General features: G+C 38.0%; 1 protein-coding gene across 1 annotated transcript; it reads left to right on the plus strand.

Moving 5' to 3' along the window:
- Positions 1–403: 403 nt before the first annotated feature.
- Positions 404–14256, plus strand: LOC122020229 (RING-H2 finger protein ATL67-like). Its single transcript, XM_042578063.1, has 3 exons — positions 404–536; positions 1438–1535; positions 13498–14256. Exons 1-3 carry the CDS (start codon positions 417–419, stop codon positions 13799–13801), a joined length of 522 nt encoding a protein of 173 aa, XP_042433997.1. The 5' UTR covers positions 404–416; the 3' UTR covers positions 13802–14256.
- The last annotated feature ends 399 nt before the right edge of the window (positions 14257–14655 follow it).

Consider the following 14655-nt stretch of genomic DNA (forward strand, 5'->3'; position numbering starts at 1 on the left):
GGCTTTTCCGAGCTTTCTTCAAAAATAAAATAAAATAAAACAAAATAAAAAAGTAACAATTTCTGGGAAGTGGATATTACGGCGTAGGGTTACAAATAGAGTAAGAGCCACTGGCAGTAGAAGTCCCTCGTGGCCTCGCTCGGCAGATCTCCTCCCCTTTCTCCTCTCCAGGCGGCGAATGCTTCTTCCCTATACCTCCGCGTAGGGTTCCGATCACTGATGCCATCTTTTGGCTTCAGTGATTTGCGGATACTTATCGCGTCCGGAAATCGCGGTAGATTTTGAGGAAAAGGTGCTGCCTTTATCGGCATCCCGCCTTTGATGAGGTAGGGGGAGGGGAGGAGTAGGGGAAGAACAGGAGGAATCATGATCTGGCCAGGGCTTAACCTGGTCATGACGGATTCGCGGTGAGCACCATGTTCATAGTTTTCGTGTGCACGCGGCTCATCTGTGCGAGAATCCACCTCAGGAACTCACGAATGTCGCTTCCTACTGACGCCTCCAGATCTGACCTTGGCATTGTTGGTTCGTTTGCTGTAAGTTTCCTTAATGACCACTTCGCATAATGAGATCGGTGTGCTTGAGGAACTAACAGATTATTTCGAACTGTATACTGTTATGGAATAAGTAATTTCAGATTTATATGTTTGATGAAAAGAGGGAATTATAATCCACTTTCCCAAAAAAGGACTTTGAATCGATGAAGACTACTTTAATTCCTGTTTCATGAATTCACGAGACTAAAGGACGCTCCAATATACTACAAAATATGTCGATATACTTGATTCCAAACATAAATGAATTTTCAATTCTCATTTTCTCGCTTATATCCAAGAACGAGAATCGAAAATAAATTTATTATGAATTTGTTCCCCGACTAAATTTGTCCAAACAAGCTATAACGAAATTTGTGAAGTTGGTGATATCTGGTGTTGCTTTTGAGGTGGAATAAAAAGAGTCTCTTTCCACAGATCCTGTATAAATGGGGATGTTGGCTGCCAGTTTGTGATTCTTTCTGTCCTTTTACATCATATTATTGTACTTCTTTCTGTTTGAGACAAATGCCCCCCAATTTCTAACAATAATCGCAGATAAAAGTTTGAAAGAATGTTAGTTTAGTTTTCCCCTACCTTGTAATATTGAGCATGCTCTTTTAATCAATACGTTTTTAGTTTGATTTTCTTTTCATTTTATGTCTGCCATTTCGGTATTCTGTTTGTTTTTTGCTATTCATTTTGAGATAATCTGGAATCAAAAAATAAAAAACCAGTTAATATAATATTTTATTTTACTGTTTTACTTTCCTGGCACTTGAGTTCCTTGCCTGGAAAAGCCTGATAGGTTTCTTCTGGATGATACTCGGTGACACATCAAAGTATGATATTCAAGCATGGTTAATTGTCTACTGATTCCTACTTTTTTCCCCTCACAAAACAGCTGGAACGTGGGATCCATGGCTTGGAACCAGTTACAGTTGCTAGTTTTCCAACAAAGAAATTTGGGGCTCATCCTTTTTCTTCTGGACAAGACACACAGTAAGTTTCTTATTTTGGCATATCCGTATTCAATGCACAGTTCCTTATAGTATGCTGCTTTGCTAACTATTGCTAAACCCAAATAGTGTTTATCTTCTGTTTTCGTTCTCAAGTTTATGTTCCTATAATTTTTCAGTGAAAGTGATTTTGTCTTTCTGTATGTTATGTCACAGTGTTTTTTCCTTTTTCCCACTAGTTCCTTGACCATTAATGAATTAGGATATGTTGAACTCCAATCTCTTTGAAAGCATGAAATTGGTTCTTATGCATTATGTCTGATATTGTATGTAAAATATTTCCTACTATAAATCTTTTCGCGTTTTAGTTATAGGTCTTGCATTAAATCTGTATTATCAGTTATGTTATTTACTTTTGTTTTATTATCAAATAATTTAATACCCATATCTATATTTCAATTTTAATATTTGACTTAGTTATGCCTCTTATTTTATGTTCCTTTAATATTTCTTCTGCATTGTTGATTTCAGTATTTGTGCTTACTAGATTTTTTATTTCATAATTAGAAGATACACGTATTTACATATGAATTAATTTGTGCTCCCATCTATTTTGTCCATGTGCCGTCATCTAAAAAACACCTCTGAAGCTTTTGAAAAAACCCTCCATTTGTCCCTTCTTATTTGAAAATTAGTGAGAAATGAGGATGAAGGAATATTGAATTCTAGTTATCATGCGACTGTGAAATCTATTAGGTTTTCAAGCCAATTAAGATACAACCATACACAGGAATCCTTTCAAGAACATGTGGCTACCATTGAAGAATCAACATTATTGTTATGTGATATTGCACTTGTGACTAGTTTCTAAGAATGCGAATATTCTCTAGCAAAGAAAACTTATTTGATCCACAATCATCAAAGTCAGTGTTGTAAATGGTGGTAGGCGAGGTAGTCACAAAGAAAACTTATTTGATCCACAATCATCAAAGTCAGTGTTGTAAATGGTGGTAGGCGAGGTGGTCAGTGACTGCTTAAGCAGTTGATTTTTTTACTATATATATATATATATATATATATATATATATATAATAGAATAATTTTAGTAGGCTTAAATATATCAATTAAAAATAAAAAAATTTAATCTATTTTTTTTTTAAAATAAATAAAATATTTTTTAAAAAATATATATATATTAAATTAATAGGATAATTTTATTAGGTTTTAATTAAGTGTATTTAAATTATCCCAATGATAACTAGGAGTTGATTAAAACTATTAATATTAAACCCTAAGTTAAAAAAGAAAAACCTAACTTTCTTTCTTTCTTTCCGTTTGGGCTTCAGATGTGTTGCACGATCGGACATGTTGCTGGGCTCGGGTGACGTGCCTCCGGGCCTGGGCGACGCGGCCGGGCTCGTCGTCGAGCTAGGGCGCGCTGCAGGGTTCGATATCGTGTTCGGCCGACGTGACCGGGCCGTCGTCGGGCTCATGTGGGGTGTCTGGACTCGTTGTTGGGCCCATGCAACACTTTCGTACTCATCGTGGTGCGCCGATCCCTCGTTTGTGGAGTGCTGATCTGGGTGAAACGACGAGATTTCTAACCTAATGACGACAACAATAGCAATAGCCTAAGTTGACTTTTGTCCGCGTAAAATACCGCCAATCCAAGCGGTGCGGTTGATGTCCCCCTCCCGCCTAGGCGCTGCTTTGACTTCCATTTAGAACACTGATCAAAGTTAATATTTTTCTCATCTTTCTATGTAGTAACTATTAGGTCAATAACTACCCACACGTTTAATTTTATTTAGATATGTCTGTAGCTGCTTATGTTGCATGGATACGGGTATCATATTAGACACGACACGGATACGATTATATGAAATTTTTTGAAAATATAAGATATGATATGGCTAGGAGACGATAATTATTACAATATATAAAAATATTATATATATATAAAGTATTAAAAAAAATTAAAATCCTAGAATAGAAAATCATATTATATCAATCATAAATGTTCATTACAAACAAAAAGTAAACATAACAAAATATAAAATACCAAATCCATCTTAAACAAGTAAAAAAAATCAAACATCCATATTTGTCTCATCACCAACATTGCCGTCATTAGTAAATAAGATTGACTCTAATTCAAGTTCATCAAGAGACAAATTGACAATTTCGAGGATAATAACACCCTCCATTTCTATGGAATCAAATCCTTCTGCTCCAACATCTCACATCTTACCTTCTCCTTCACTATAACGTGGATTCTTCCTAGGGATGTCAATTCGGGTGGGTCGGGTCGGGTTGGATCGGGTTGGGTTTTTTTTTTTAACCCAACCCGAACTCGAGTTCAACCCAAAACACCTAAACCCGAACCCGACCAACCCGATCAACCCGAACTCGACCCATATAATCCGAAAATCCGATTCAAAATGACTTTTTTGGGCTATTTTCCCTATAATTCTTCATTTTTATCTCAATACTTCATCATTATCATACAAACATGATATTAATATACATAAAAATATCTAAATTTTTAAAATAAAATTTGATTTAACCCTAAAAAAACCCACAAAACCCTATTTTTAGGTCAACCCGGATCAACTCGGGTCAACCCGAACCCGACCCGACCCAACCCGAAAATTTTTAACTCTCCAACCCTCCAACCCGAAAATTTTTAACTCTCCAACCCGAACCCGAAAATGTCCAACCCGAACCTGATTTTTTTTGGGTCGACTCGGGTTGGGTCGTCGGGTCGGGTTCATTTTTGACACCCCTAACTCTTCCTAGATAAAAGATGAAGATTACAGTGAACATACACCAAATCTTCATCTCTTTGTGGGGTTATCTTGTTCCTCTTCAATGAGTGTGAAATTGTAGGTGCTCTAATTTCTCTCACAATAAGAAGATGGTTGTCCTAGTAGCTTTAAAGCTAAACTTTGAAGAGTTGGTGCAGAAGCACATGGATAACCCACCACTTAGTTGGAGATATCAAACCTCGATCACGCATTACATCATTATCAGAAAAATCATCAATGACCTTTGAAAAAGAGCCAAACTCTTCATTGACACTTCTTCGTTCGGATGAATTGGAGTAATATCGTTCAATGCACTTTTTCCTTTCCCTTGAAATTTCCCTGTCCCTATGAGAAGGAAGACGATTGGGAGATTCTTGGAGTTAAATTTTTTTTAGCTTTATCTTAGATTCAAAGAATGTGTCAAACAATGTAGAGGTGTATTGCTTTTATTCTATTGCTTCACCAGAATATTATGAACAACCTCATAAAACTTTGAATCTCCACTATGAGATTCCTTTGAGATAGCAACTCTCATTTTCTCTATCATTTCATCCCACCACTCATAGCCTAAATGAAGACAACGTTGATCTTTGCTTTCCTTAGCATCTCATAAATCAGACTTATGAAAGCAAGTATATAATCAATCTTTTCCCAAAATTGATCATCCAATATCTTGTACTTCATTACTCTGGCCTTCACTATATCATCCTCCTTGTACATATCTCATCTTTCACCAAGCATCATGTTTTCAAGACATTTCTCGATTTGTCTAAACCTTTTAAGTATAATGATAGTGAAAGCAAATTGAGTATCCGCAAGTAATAGCATCTTCAAGTTTGAGTTATGTTGAACATCGATAATCTCATATTGTGATTCATGATAAAATTCTTGATCATTGAAGTATCATTTGCTACTTCTGCTATCCACTTGTATTCATCAAAGGCTTCTTTGTTTTATAGAGAGTTAATCGGTGCACAAATATTCTTCAAAGTAAGATTCAATGTGTGCACAGCACAAGGAGTCTAAAATATTAGTGGGTACTTTGCCTCAACGAGTAACCCAACACTTTGCAAATAGGTGCGTTTTCGGTGATCACTTAGACAACATTATGATGCCCCACTTTATTTATGACATTAATTAGCAACTTAGAGATGAAAATTTTATACTTGTGCTTGCCTTCACAATTTATCGCCTTCAAAAACATAGGACCACTTTCACACACGACCATGATATTAATTAACTGCCTTCTTTGCACATCCGACCATCCATCACTACAAATACTAACCCCTTTTGTTTCCAAGTAGCTTTTGTTGGCTCCAACATCTTTCAATATGAGCTTTTTCTTTTTGAAGAAGTGAAGTTCTCAATAAATTGTATCCAGGTGGAAGATAACCTGGAATCGTTCATTGAGCACAAACATAATGAGGATTCTTAGCAATATTGAATGATAATCCTCCAATGTAAACAACCTTGCTATTTCAAAGTGGAGCTCATCTCTAACATTCAAGTTAAATGCTTTTTCAAGAGAGCCAAGTGGTCCTTTTCTTTTCTTTGTTGGAGTTGGATCATCATTTTGCAAAGGACCACTAAATGAGGATTTTAAAGCTATGTTTGATGATACAGATGACGAAGGCAACATAACTTCTTTCGGTTTAAAATTCTTCTTTCTCAATTCCGTATCATCCACAAGCTGTTGCATACGCTTCATTTGATCCATTGTAATAGCGGTACAACCAGCAATTCTAGCACCTTTTTGTTTTAACAAGTGTGCTTTCACCCTCGAATATGATCCTTCGTACACTTTAGTACATATATTGCATGACCAAGTAACATTTCCTCCTTGCCTTTTCCACCTTGGTCACAAATTCTACAAAGGAGAATAATCATCAACATCCTCCTATCCACTCTCATTTTGAAAATTTTCCATGACACATATGTTACAAATAACATAAACATATCGATCAATTGACTTTCCATCATCCTCCTGTACAATTTTTTTTTTGGCATAACAAATTAAAGAAGTAAAGTGAGTCTTGGCGTAACGGTAAAGTTGTTGCTTTGTGACCAAAAGGTCACGGGTTCGAATTCTGGAAACAACATCTTGCAAAAAGCAGGATAAGGCTACGTACAATGGATCCTTCCCCGGGACCCCGCATAACGGGAGCTTTGTGCACCGGGCTGTCCATAACAAATTAAAGAAGTGTTATTTCATTGCAAAATTGGCTGAACATTTTAAATTTTCAGCTAAAAAACAACAATTAAGAAGACAATTCCCAAAAGTAAAAACAAATTCTGAGCCGTGATTTCAGAAGAAAAAATAGAAAAGTAAACTTGCTAGAAACTGGAGGGTGGCGCGAGTAGCAGCGAGTGGTGTTGTGATGATCGATGATGAAAGATCGAGAGTAGGAAATAATCGGGAGCAAGAAATATCAAAGGACTAATTTATTTTAATTTATTTATTAATTGGTCCTCATAAATTTATTTTTTCAATTTAACTCTTGCAACTTTTAATTTTTTGCAATTGAGTCCAAACGTATCTGGAAACGTGTCCCAGCCCTGTTCTGGCCTTATCCGACTGGTCAAACTTTTAAAAAGTTAATGACGCAGCTTTTGCCTTATCCGACACGTATTTGCGTGGCGTGTCGTGTTCATGGTCAACACTTCAATTTTTTTATTTTTTTTAGTGTCCATGCTACATTGGTTGGGGCAATGGATATCTGGGCAAGGTTGAGCAAGCTCGAATTGAGTTTTGATGTTTGATGGTTGAGCGGATGTCAAGTAGTCTACGGTTGACTAGACACTTGATAGTGGAGAAGTCCAAGTGACACAGTCGACTAGACACTGGATAGTTGGAAGTCTAACAAGACTTGGCAAGAGAGAATTCCAAGTGAATCACTGTTGATAGGACACTTGGCAGTTAGAAGTCCAATAGGAAGTCGCAAGAGAGAATTTCAAGTGGGTCACAATTGACTAAACACTTATAATTGATGTTCAACTGGCGTTGGCGTGGAGGTCATAGCAAGTTAAGGGTGATTTGATTCTGGGCAATGGGTGAAGTCTAGAGATGATGATTCTTTAGGCAAGGGAAGTGTTGAGGTAAACTCGATACTAGACAAGAATGAGATCCTAATAAGTCGAGGTTGACTTATACTGGCATACGAGGTAGTCCGGAGATCCCTTGGCATAAGAGAATTCAGTGTGAATAGTATATTCAGCATGTGAATAGTTTTTTTAGCATTATGAACAATAGAGTTGACTGCATGAACAATATTAGTCAATTGCACTATTAATTGGCTACATGAACGGTATCAGTCGATTCAATGATAGTGTTTTCAGCCTGAAAAATCAAACAGAAAGATTTTGAGACGACTAGACGATAAAATTGTTGGAACCCCAAGGTTGTTTTGGTGTGATCAACAAGTTAAGTTAGGTCCTGTGTGTTTTTAACCTTGTGTCTAAGTGTGCAGGAGCTTAGGAGCACAGGTAGTCGAGCGGAAGACGTAGCTAGCGAGAAAGACAACACGCGGTGCGTCGAGGGATGAGGCGCTGCGGAAGAGTACACCGACGGACGAGAAGGAAGCGTGCGGTGGTTCCGAGGGACGAGAAGCCGGAGTGGAAGATTGTTTGGGGAGCAAGAGACGCAGCTAGCAAGAAGGTCGGCACAGGGTGCGATCGTGGGACGAATACTGCGGATGAGTATGCTGGCGGACGAGAAGGAAGCACGCGACGATTCCGAGGGACGAGAAGCCGGAGCGGAAGCCTGCTCGAGAAGACCGGAAGTTGGGTTTGGGTGAGCCTTATTCCGGATGGCAGAGATCACCCAAGCGAGCGGAAGACTCGGACTGAGGCTAACGGAGCCGGAGCAAAAGACCTGGGCGGAAAAAGTCAACGGGGTTGACTTTCCCTCCCGGGGCGCCCGGAACAGTCCGGGGCGCACGGACCAATTCGGGGCGCTCGGAACCCTTTCGGGCGCCTGGACCGAAAGTTTATCCAGATCTCGGTCAAAATCGAGATCTGTGCGTTGGGGATAAAGTTTTATCCCCCCAGGGCGCCCAGAACACTTCGGGGCGCCCCAACCAAGGCTATAAATACAGCCTTAGTTAGAAGCTTTATAACGAACTCAAAAATTGTAATTCCAACACTTGTTTGCTTCATTTAGAGTTTAGCTTCTTTCTTTGTGCACTTCATTGTTGTAAGAAGCTTCTCCACCTGAAGGAGTTAGTGCGACACTTTCCTTGGATTAACAACCTCCCCGGTTGTAACCAAGTAAATCCCTGTGTGCCTCTTCTTTTACTTTCTATCTATTTAATTATGATGTAAGTGTTAGTTTAAGAAGTTCGAGAAGGGTTGTGTTATTGTTTTTTCAGGCTATTCAACCCCCCTTTCTAGTCGGCCGCTACGATCCAACAAGTGGTATCAGAGCCAGGACGCCTCAGAAGGACTAACCGGCGACTGAAGCAACGAGATGGCCGGAATGAACATCTACCCACCAACGTTCGAGGGGGTGTTCGCGGATGGAGGTTTATTTTAAAATCGATTTTAATTTGCTATTAATAATGACCTATGGTTTTGATATGCCCAAAAGCAAAGAAGGAGAAGAACTTGAGGAGCATCAATGGTCTGACGAGCAGCATAACGAATTCATAACAAACGGTAAGGCTGAGTCTTGCCTTTTAAGCATACTGTCTGCCCAGGATCTCGACAGAGTTGGAAAATACAAAAGCGCAAAAGATCTTTGGGAAAAGTTCTTGAAGCTCTACGAAGAACCACTTGAAATCGAATCCAACTCCTCGATGGACACTGAACCATCGTCAGAAGAATCCGAGACGGAGGAAATTGTCGGAACAACACTCAACGTCCAGTATCTACCAGAAGACGCAATCAACTCTTCCTCAAAAAGCATCGAGAGCGTCGATGAAGGGGGAGCAACGTCGGGAGAAAGCAGCTCAACAGGGGGAGAATCAACAGCCGACAAGGTAAGTCAGGTATGGTTTTCACCTCCTGACCAACTACTTAATTCGTTCAATAAATTATCGAAAGATTTTTTTGTGTTAGAATTTATATTATCGAATATTTTTGTGAATTAAAAATTCAAAATAAAACAAAGAATAGTGAATTAAAAGAAACTCTAGCAATAGCTTGTCAATTAAAGGACTTAGACAAGCTAAAAATAGAAAATGACATGTTAGAGGAACAAATACAGATTATACAATTTTTTGCAGGTTCAAAATTTCCTGCTTTAGATTTGAGAAATTATGATAAACTAAAATGAAAATTTAAATATCACAATATTAGAGAATTTGATCTAAATTAAAAACTTAGATTTAGCACTTTCAGCGAGAAAATTGAACCTTTAATTTCTTTATGTGACTTTGTCTAAGAAAGTGGTTGTTGCTCCAATAACCAAGAAGGTCTAGTGCCTCGCCACTGCCTGGAAGCCAAGTATTGAAATAAAAAGTTTAATTGACTAACTGAAAAAACATTAATTTGAAATTGAATAATGCTTTAAAAAGTTACTTAATTTGTTTTAGAAAAGTCTCAAAAATAATTTTTGCTTGCAAAAACTTAGAAAATTTTTTTGCTAAATATTTTTTTTTACTTAGAAATTTTGTTTACTTAGATATATCTTCAAAAAATTCATTGAAAAATTTTCAACATTTTCTAAGTTTTAACTCTTAGATTTTTTCTTGGAATCTCATTTTTTATGTGATCAAAGGGGGTGAAGGAAAAGTATAAGTCTAGGGGGAGGTAGACCAAACCAAAATTAATTTTTCTATCTTTTTACACTTTATTGCAAAATTAGTTAGTTTATTTTTTATGTCTATTTACCCTAACTTAAATTGGGTTGCTCACATCAAAAAGGGGGAGATTGTTGGATCCCCAAGGTTTTTTTGGTGTGATCAACAAGTTAAGTTAGGTCCTGTGTGTTTTTAACCTTGTATCTAAGTGTGCAGGAGCTTAGGAGCACAGGTAGTCGAGCGAAAGATGCAGCTAGCGAGAAGGACGCCACGCGGTGTGTCCGAGGGACGAGGCGCTATGGAAGAGTACACCGGCGGACGAGAAAGAAGCGTGTGGTGGTTCTGAGGGACTAGAAGCCGGAGCGGAAGACTGCTCTAGGAGCAAGAGACGCAGCTAGCGAGAAGGTCGGCACGGGGTGCGACCGAGGGACAAAGACTGCGGATGAGTACGCTGGCGGACGAGAAGGAAGCATGCGACGATTCCGAGGGATGAGAAGTCGGAGCGGAAGCCTGCTCGAGAAGATCGGAAGTTGGGTTCGGGTGAACCTTATTCCGGATGGCAGAGATCACCCAAGCGAGTGGAAGACTCGGACTGAGGCGAACGGAGCCGGAGCAGAAGACCGGGCTGAAAAAGTCAACGGGGTTGACTTTCCCACCCAGGGCGCCCGGAATAGTCTGGGGGCACGGACCAGTTCGGGGCTCTCGGACCGAAAGTTTATCCAGATCTCGGTCAAAATCGAGATTTGTGCGTTGGGAATAAAATTTTATCTCCCCAGGGCGCTCGGAACATTTCGGGGCACCCCGACCAAGGCTATAAATACAGCCTTGGTCCAGAAGCTTTATAACGAACTCAAGAATTGTAATTCCAACACTTGTTTGCTTCATTTAGAGTTTAGCTTCTTTCTTTGTGCGCTTCATTGCTGTAAGAGGCTTCTCCGCCTGAAGGAGTTAGTGTGACACTTTTCTTGGATTAACAACCTCCCGGTTGTAACCAAGTAAATCCCTGTGTGCCTCTTCTTTTACTTTCTGACTATTTAATTATGATGCAAGTGTTAGTTTAAGAAGTTCGAGAAGGGTTGTGTTATTGTTTTTTCAGGCTATTCAACCATCATTCTAGCCGGCCGTCACGATCCAACAAAAATCATCATAGAAAGATTGAGTCGACTATTGTAGTTGATTGCTCTACTCAAAATGTTCAGAAGCCGACTTGGGAAGTCGATTATATGGCACAGTTGACTGATGGACTACAAATAGTTGATTGATGGTCATTTCAGAAAGTAATAAATGAGGATTTTGAAGATGTGGGCTTGCCATTTCCCATGATATCAGCCATATCAAGCACAACAGTCGACTCATGATGGGCAAACAATTGACTACTGATGTTGAAGATGTTGGCTTCTCATCTCAGATATAGAGAGGCTTTTGGAGATTTTTTCAAGGTGATAGTGAGCTCGAGGCTCGTTTAATATTTGAACCGTTGTCGAGCTCACTTAATACTGGCTCGAGGGCTTGTCGAGCCCTATCAAGCTAGGCTATAATATATTATTTTTATTTATTTATGTAAATACTGAACAATTTAGTACCATTAAGTAATTAATGGTAAGTATTAGGTAAAATCTTAAAATTTGAAAGTTTATTTTCAAAAGAATCAAATAGTTATTATTGTTTGATATACAATATAAAAAATTACTGCAAAATTACTTCTATTTTGGTTCTGGCTTGAGCTCGAGCTCGAAAGCTTGAGTTTAATTCGACTAGATGGTCGAGCTGAACTCGAGCTCAAATTCGCAAGCTCAATCGAGTTCAAGCCTTGCTTTATTTTTTTCAAGCTTGAGCTCGAGCTGATCCCAGCTCGAGGTTGGCTCTATTTCATCCCTGTTACCATCAACTACAATTTTTGGCAATTGACAATTTGTTCTCTTCAGATATTCATGTTAACTAGTAAAATAGTCAAAGACATAATCGGCTAAGCATATATGCAGATCAATGCTCTGAATAAAACAATTTTATTGGTTCCCCAAAACGTAGAATTAAATATTCATGTTGAACTATATAATTTCTGATATATATCATTTTAGAGCTGTTTTCTGGAATTTGAAGCTACTTCTTAATCATCATGGTATAACTTTTTACTGTCCCTTGGAATTGAAAAAATTATGTAGTATACCTGACTTTGGCCAACTATATTCAGCATATGAGTCTTTTTCTTCATTGATAGCTAATTTAGGTGCAGCTTTTTTTCCTCAATCAGTCCCTCTATCTAGGTTTCTTTCTAATCTCTCTCAAGTATTCCCTCTTTCCCTAAAGTTCTACATCACAATTCCTGTAACTCTGCTTAAATAAATGCTCCATTGCAATAGAATAAGCCAGAAAGAAAGTTGTATTTCCAAATGTCAATAATTCCATATGCTGGTAATAGTTAATCATCATCATCATGTCTATCAAGCAGGTATATCCCAACTATTTCAGGCCAGGCTGGCTAAATCCCAAACTGTGGATGCCCCAACTATTTTAGGTGGGCTATATGTCGTGGATGTCTTAATTATTTTAGATCAGTTACACGAATCTTACTTATCCCTAGCTCGTCGATGCCCCAATAATTTTAGGTCATCCATATGAATGTTATACCAAGCCATAGATGCCCCAACTATTTAAGGTTGGTTACATGAATCTTATCCCAAGCTGTATATGTCTCAACCATAGGTCACTTGTATGAATCTTATCCTCCATTGAATCTTATTCCTTTAAATGATTGAATTATTATTTTTTTGTCTCTATTTACCCCTTATATTTAAAATTATTAAATTATTTTATGGCATTAACTAATTCCTTTTGGTCTCTTTCTACCATTTTCCCTTGCACTAGGAATATTTAGAAGATTAAATTATTTATTTATTTATTGCATTAACTAATGTTTTTGGGTCTCTACCTAACTCTTATTCCTTCAACTTTAATCAATTTAATTTTTTTAATTGCTGAGTCTGTTAGATGTCTTTGAATATGTTCATACCATATACTTTTTCTTAATTCACACTTGGACATTAGTATTTTTTTTTTAAATTATCCTTTTTGGTAACTCTTCACATCATTTTAAACATTTTTATCTTTGTTATATTATTTTTTTTACTTGTTTATTTTTAACTACTCAAAACTATTATTCACAAAGTATGAAGGAGACATAATAGCCATACAAAATTTTCCACTCGCGCACTCTGACCACAATGCACCATCAAACAGGTAGTTGAAAAAAACAGTGTTTATTCTCCACCGATTTGGTACACACACCCACACTTAGGCCTTTCCTTTTCAGTGAACATTTGGTTAATTTTGTTCCCCTTTGTCGCCTTTTGAAATTTTACCTATATGTTTGTTCAAATGGAATGAGCATATTTTTTTTTTGGTGCTAGGGATGAGCATCTTTGGAATCCTTAACTCATTTTTTTTTTCTCGCTTTGGGTAGGTGTACAGTGTGTCTTGCAGAATACCAAGAGAAGGATGTCTTGCGCATTCTACCTTTTTGTGGGCACACTTTCCATGTCATTTGCATAGATATATGGCTGAAACAACATTCAACATGCCCTGTCTGTAGAATTTCCTTGCGAGATTCTCCCGATAGAAAGCGCTCCATGCAGCCTCTCTACTGTCCTCCCGCCAGGTCCTTTTCTCCGTCTGAAACTCTTGGTTCAGATCCGTGCCAGTCCCAGTTCTCAGAGTCCGTTTTTTCTGTAAGAGCCGGAGAAACCCAGAGAACTGTATCTCATTAAGACGACCAGTTTGTGTAATTATCACGCAGTCAGGCGAGAAATCCTTCGTGAACTTGAAGTTAACTGTTCCACGCCAAGAGAAGAAAATCTGAAGACCCGACCAAATTCTTTGGCTCGCAAATGTTAGGAAACCTGCATGCTTGTGATTGATTTCCATGCATTTAAATAGCATTCAAAATTTCAGAAGCTAACAGCAAAGCTCCTGTTGCTCAAATTCTTCTTTTCATTTGTTCGACGCATGTAAAATAATAGTGAATTTTGGGTAGCTTGATATCTAGTCAGGAATCTGTCCTCCTTGAATCAATCTGGGTGTTTTTAGAATACCGTTAAGTTGGTCAAGTGAACAACCCTATTGAACCTCAGATGCTTGAAGATAAAAAGATTAAACTATGGAGATGTGTTCTCTGGCAAAACCAAGAGTGATCAGATGAGCTAAGTTTCTCCTATCCCTGCAGGTACTGACAATTCCTGAACCTTCATATCCATTATCATCATCCTTATTATTTTTTGATAATTCAAGTATTCAATTATATCCATTATCATTATTGTTTCAAGTGTAAGTTGGTAAATAAGAGCATAACTTGCTCCTCGCAGAATCTTGCATGTTTTGCTTGCTTAATTTTAGAAACAAGAAGGTTGACTTGACATAACTTTGTTTTTGTTGAGCAAGTAAAAAAGTCAAGATGGTGATCTAGTCAACTGCTCACGACAAACACAGATGGATTGGGCATGGGAAGTAGGTTAGTAGTAGTTGCAAATCTCTGTCATCGATGATTGAGCATGAATGCATTGGTCAATATTTCTATGATTTTTAGTTAATGCATGTGTCATTGTTGTTGGATGAATTTCGTAAT

This window comes from Zingiber officinale, chromosome 9A (genome assembly GCF_018446385.1).
Source record: "Zingiber officinale cultivar Zhangliang chromosome 9A, Zo_v1.1, whole genome shotgun sequence".
NCBI lineage: Eukaryota > Viridiplantae > Streptophyta > Magnoliopsida > Zingiberales > Zingiberaceae > Zingiber > Zingiber officinale.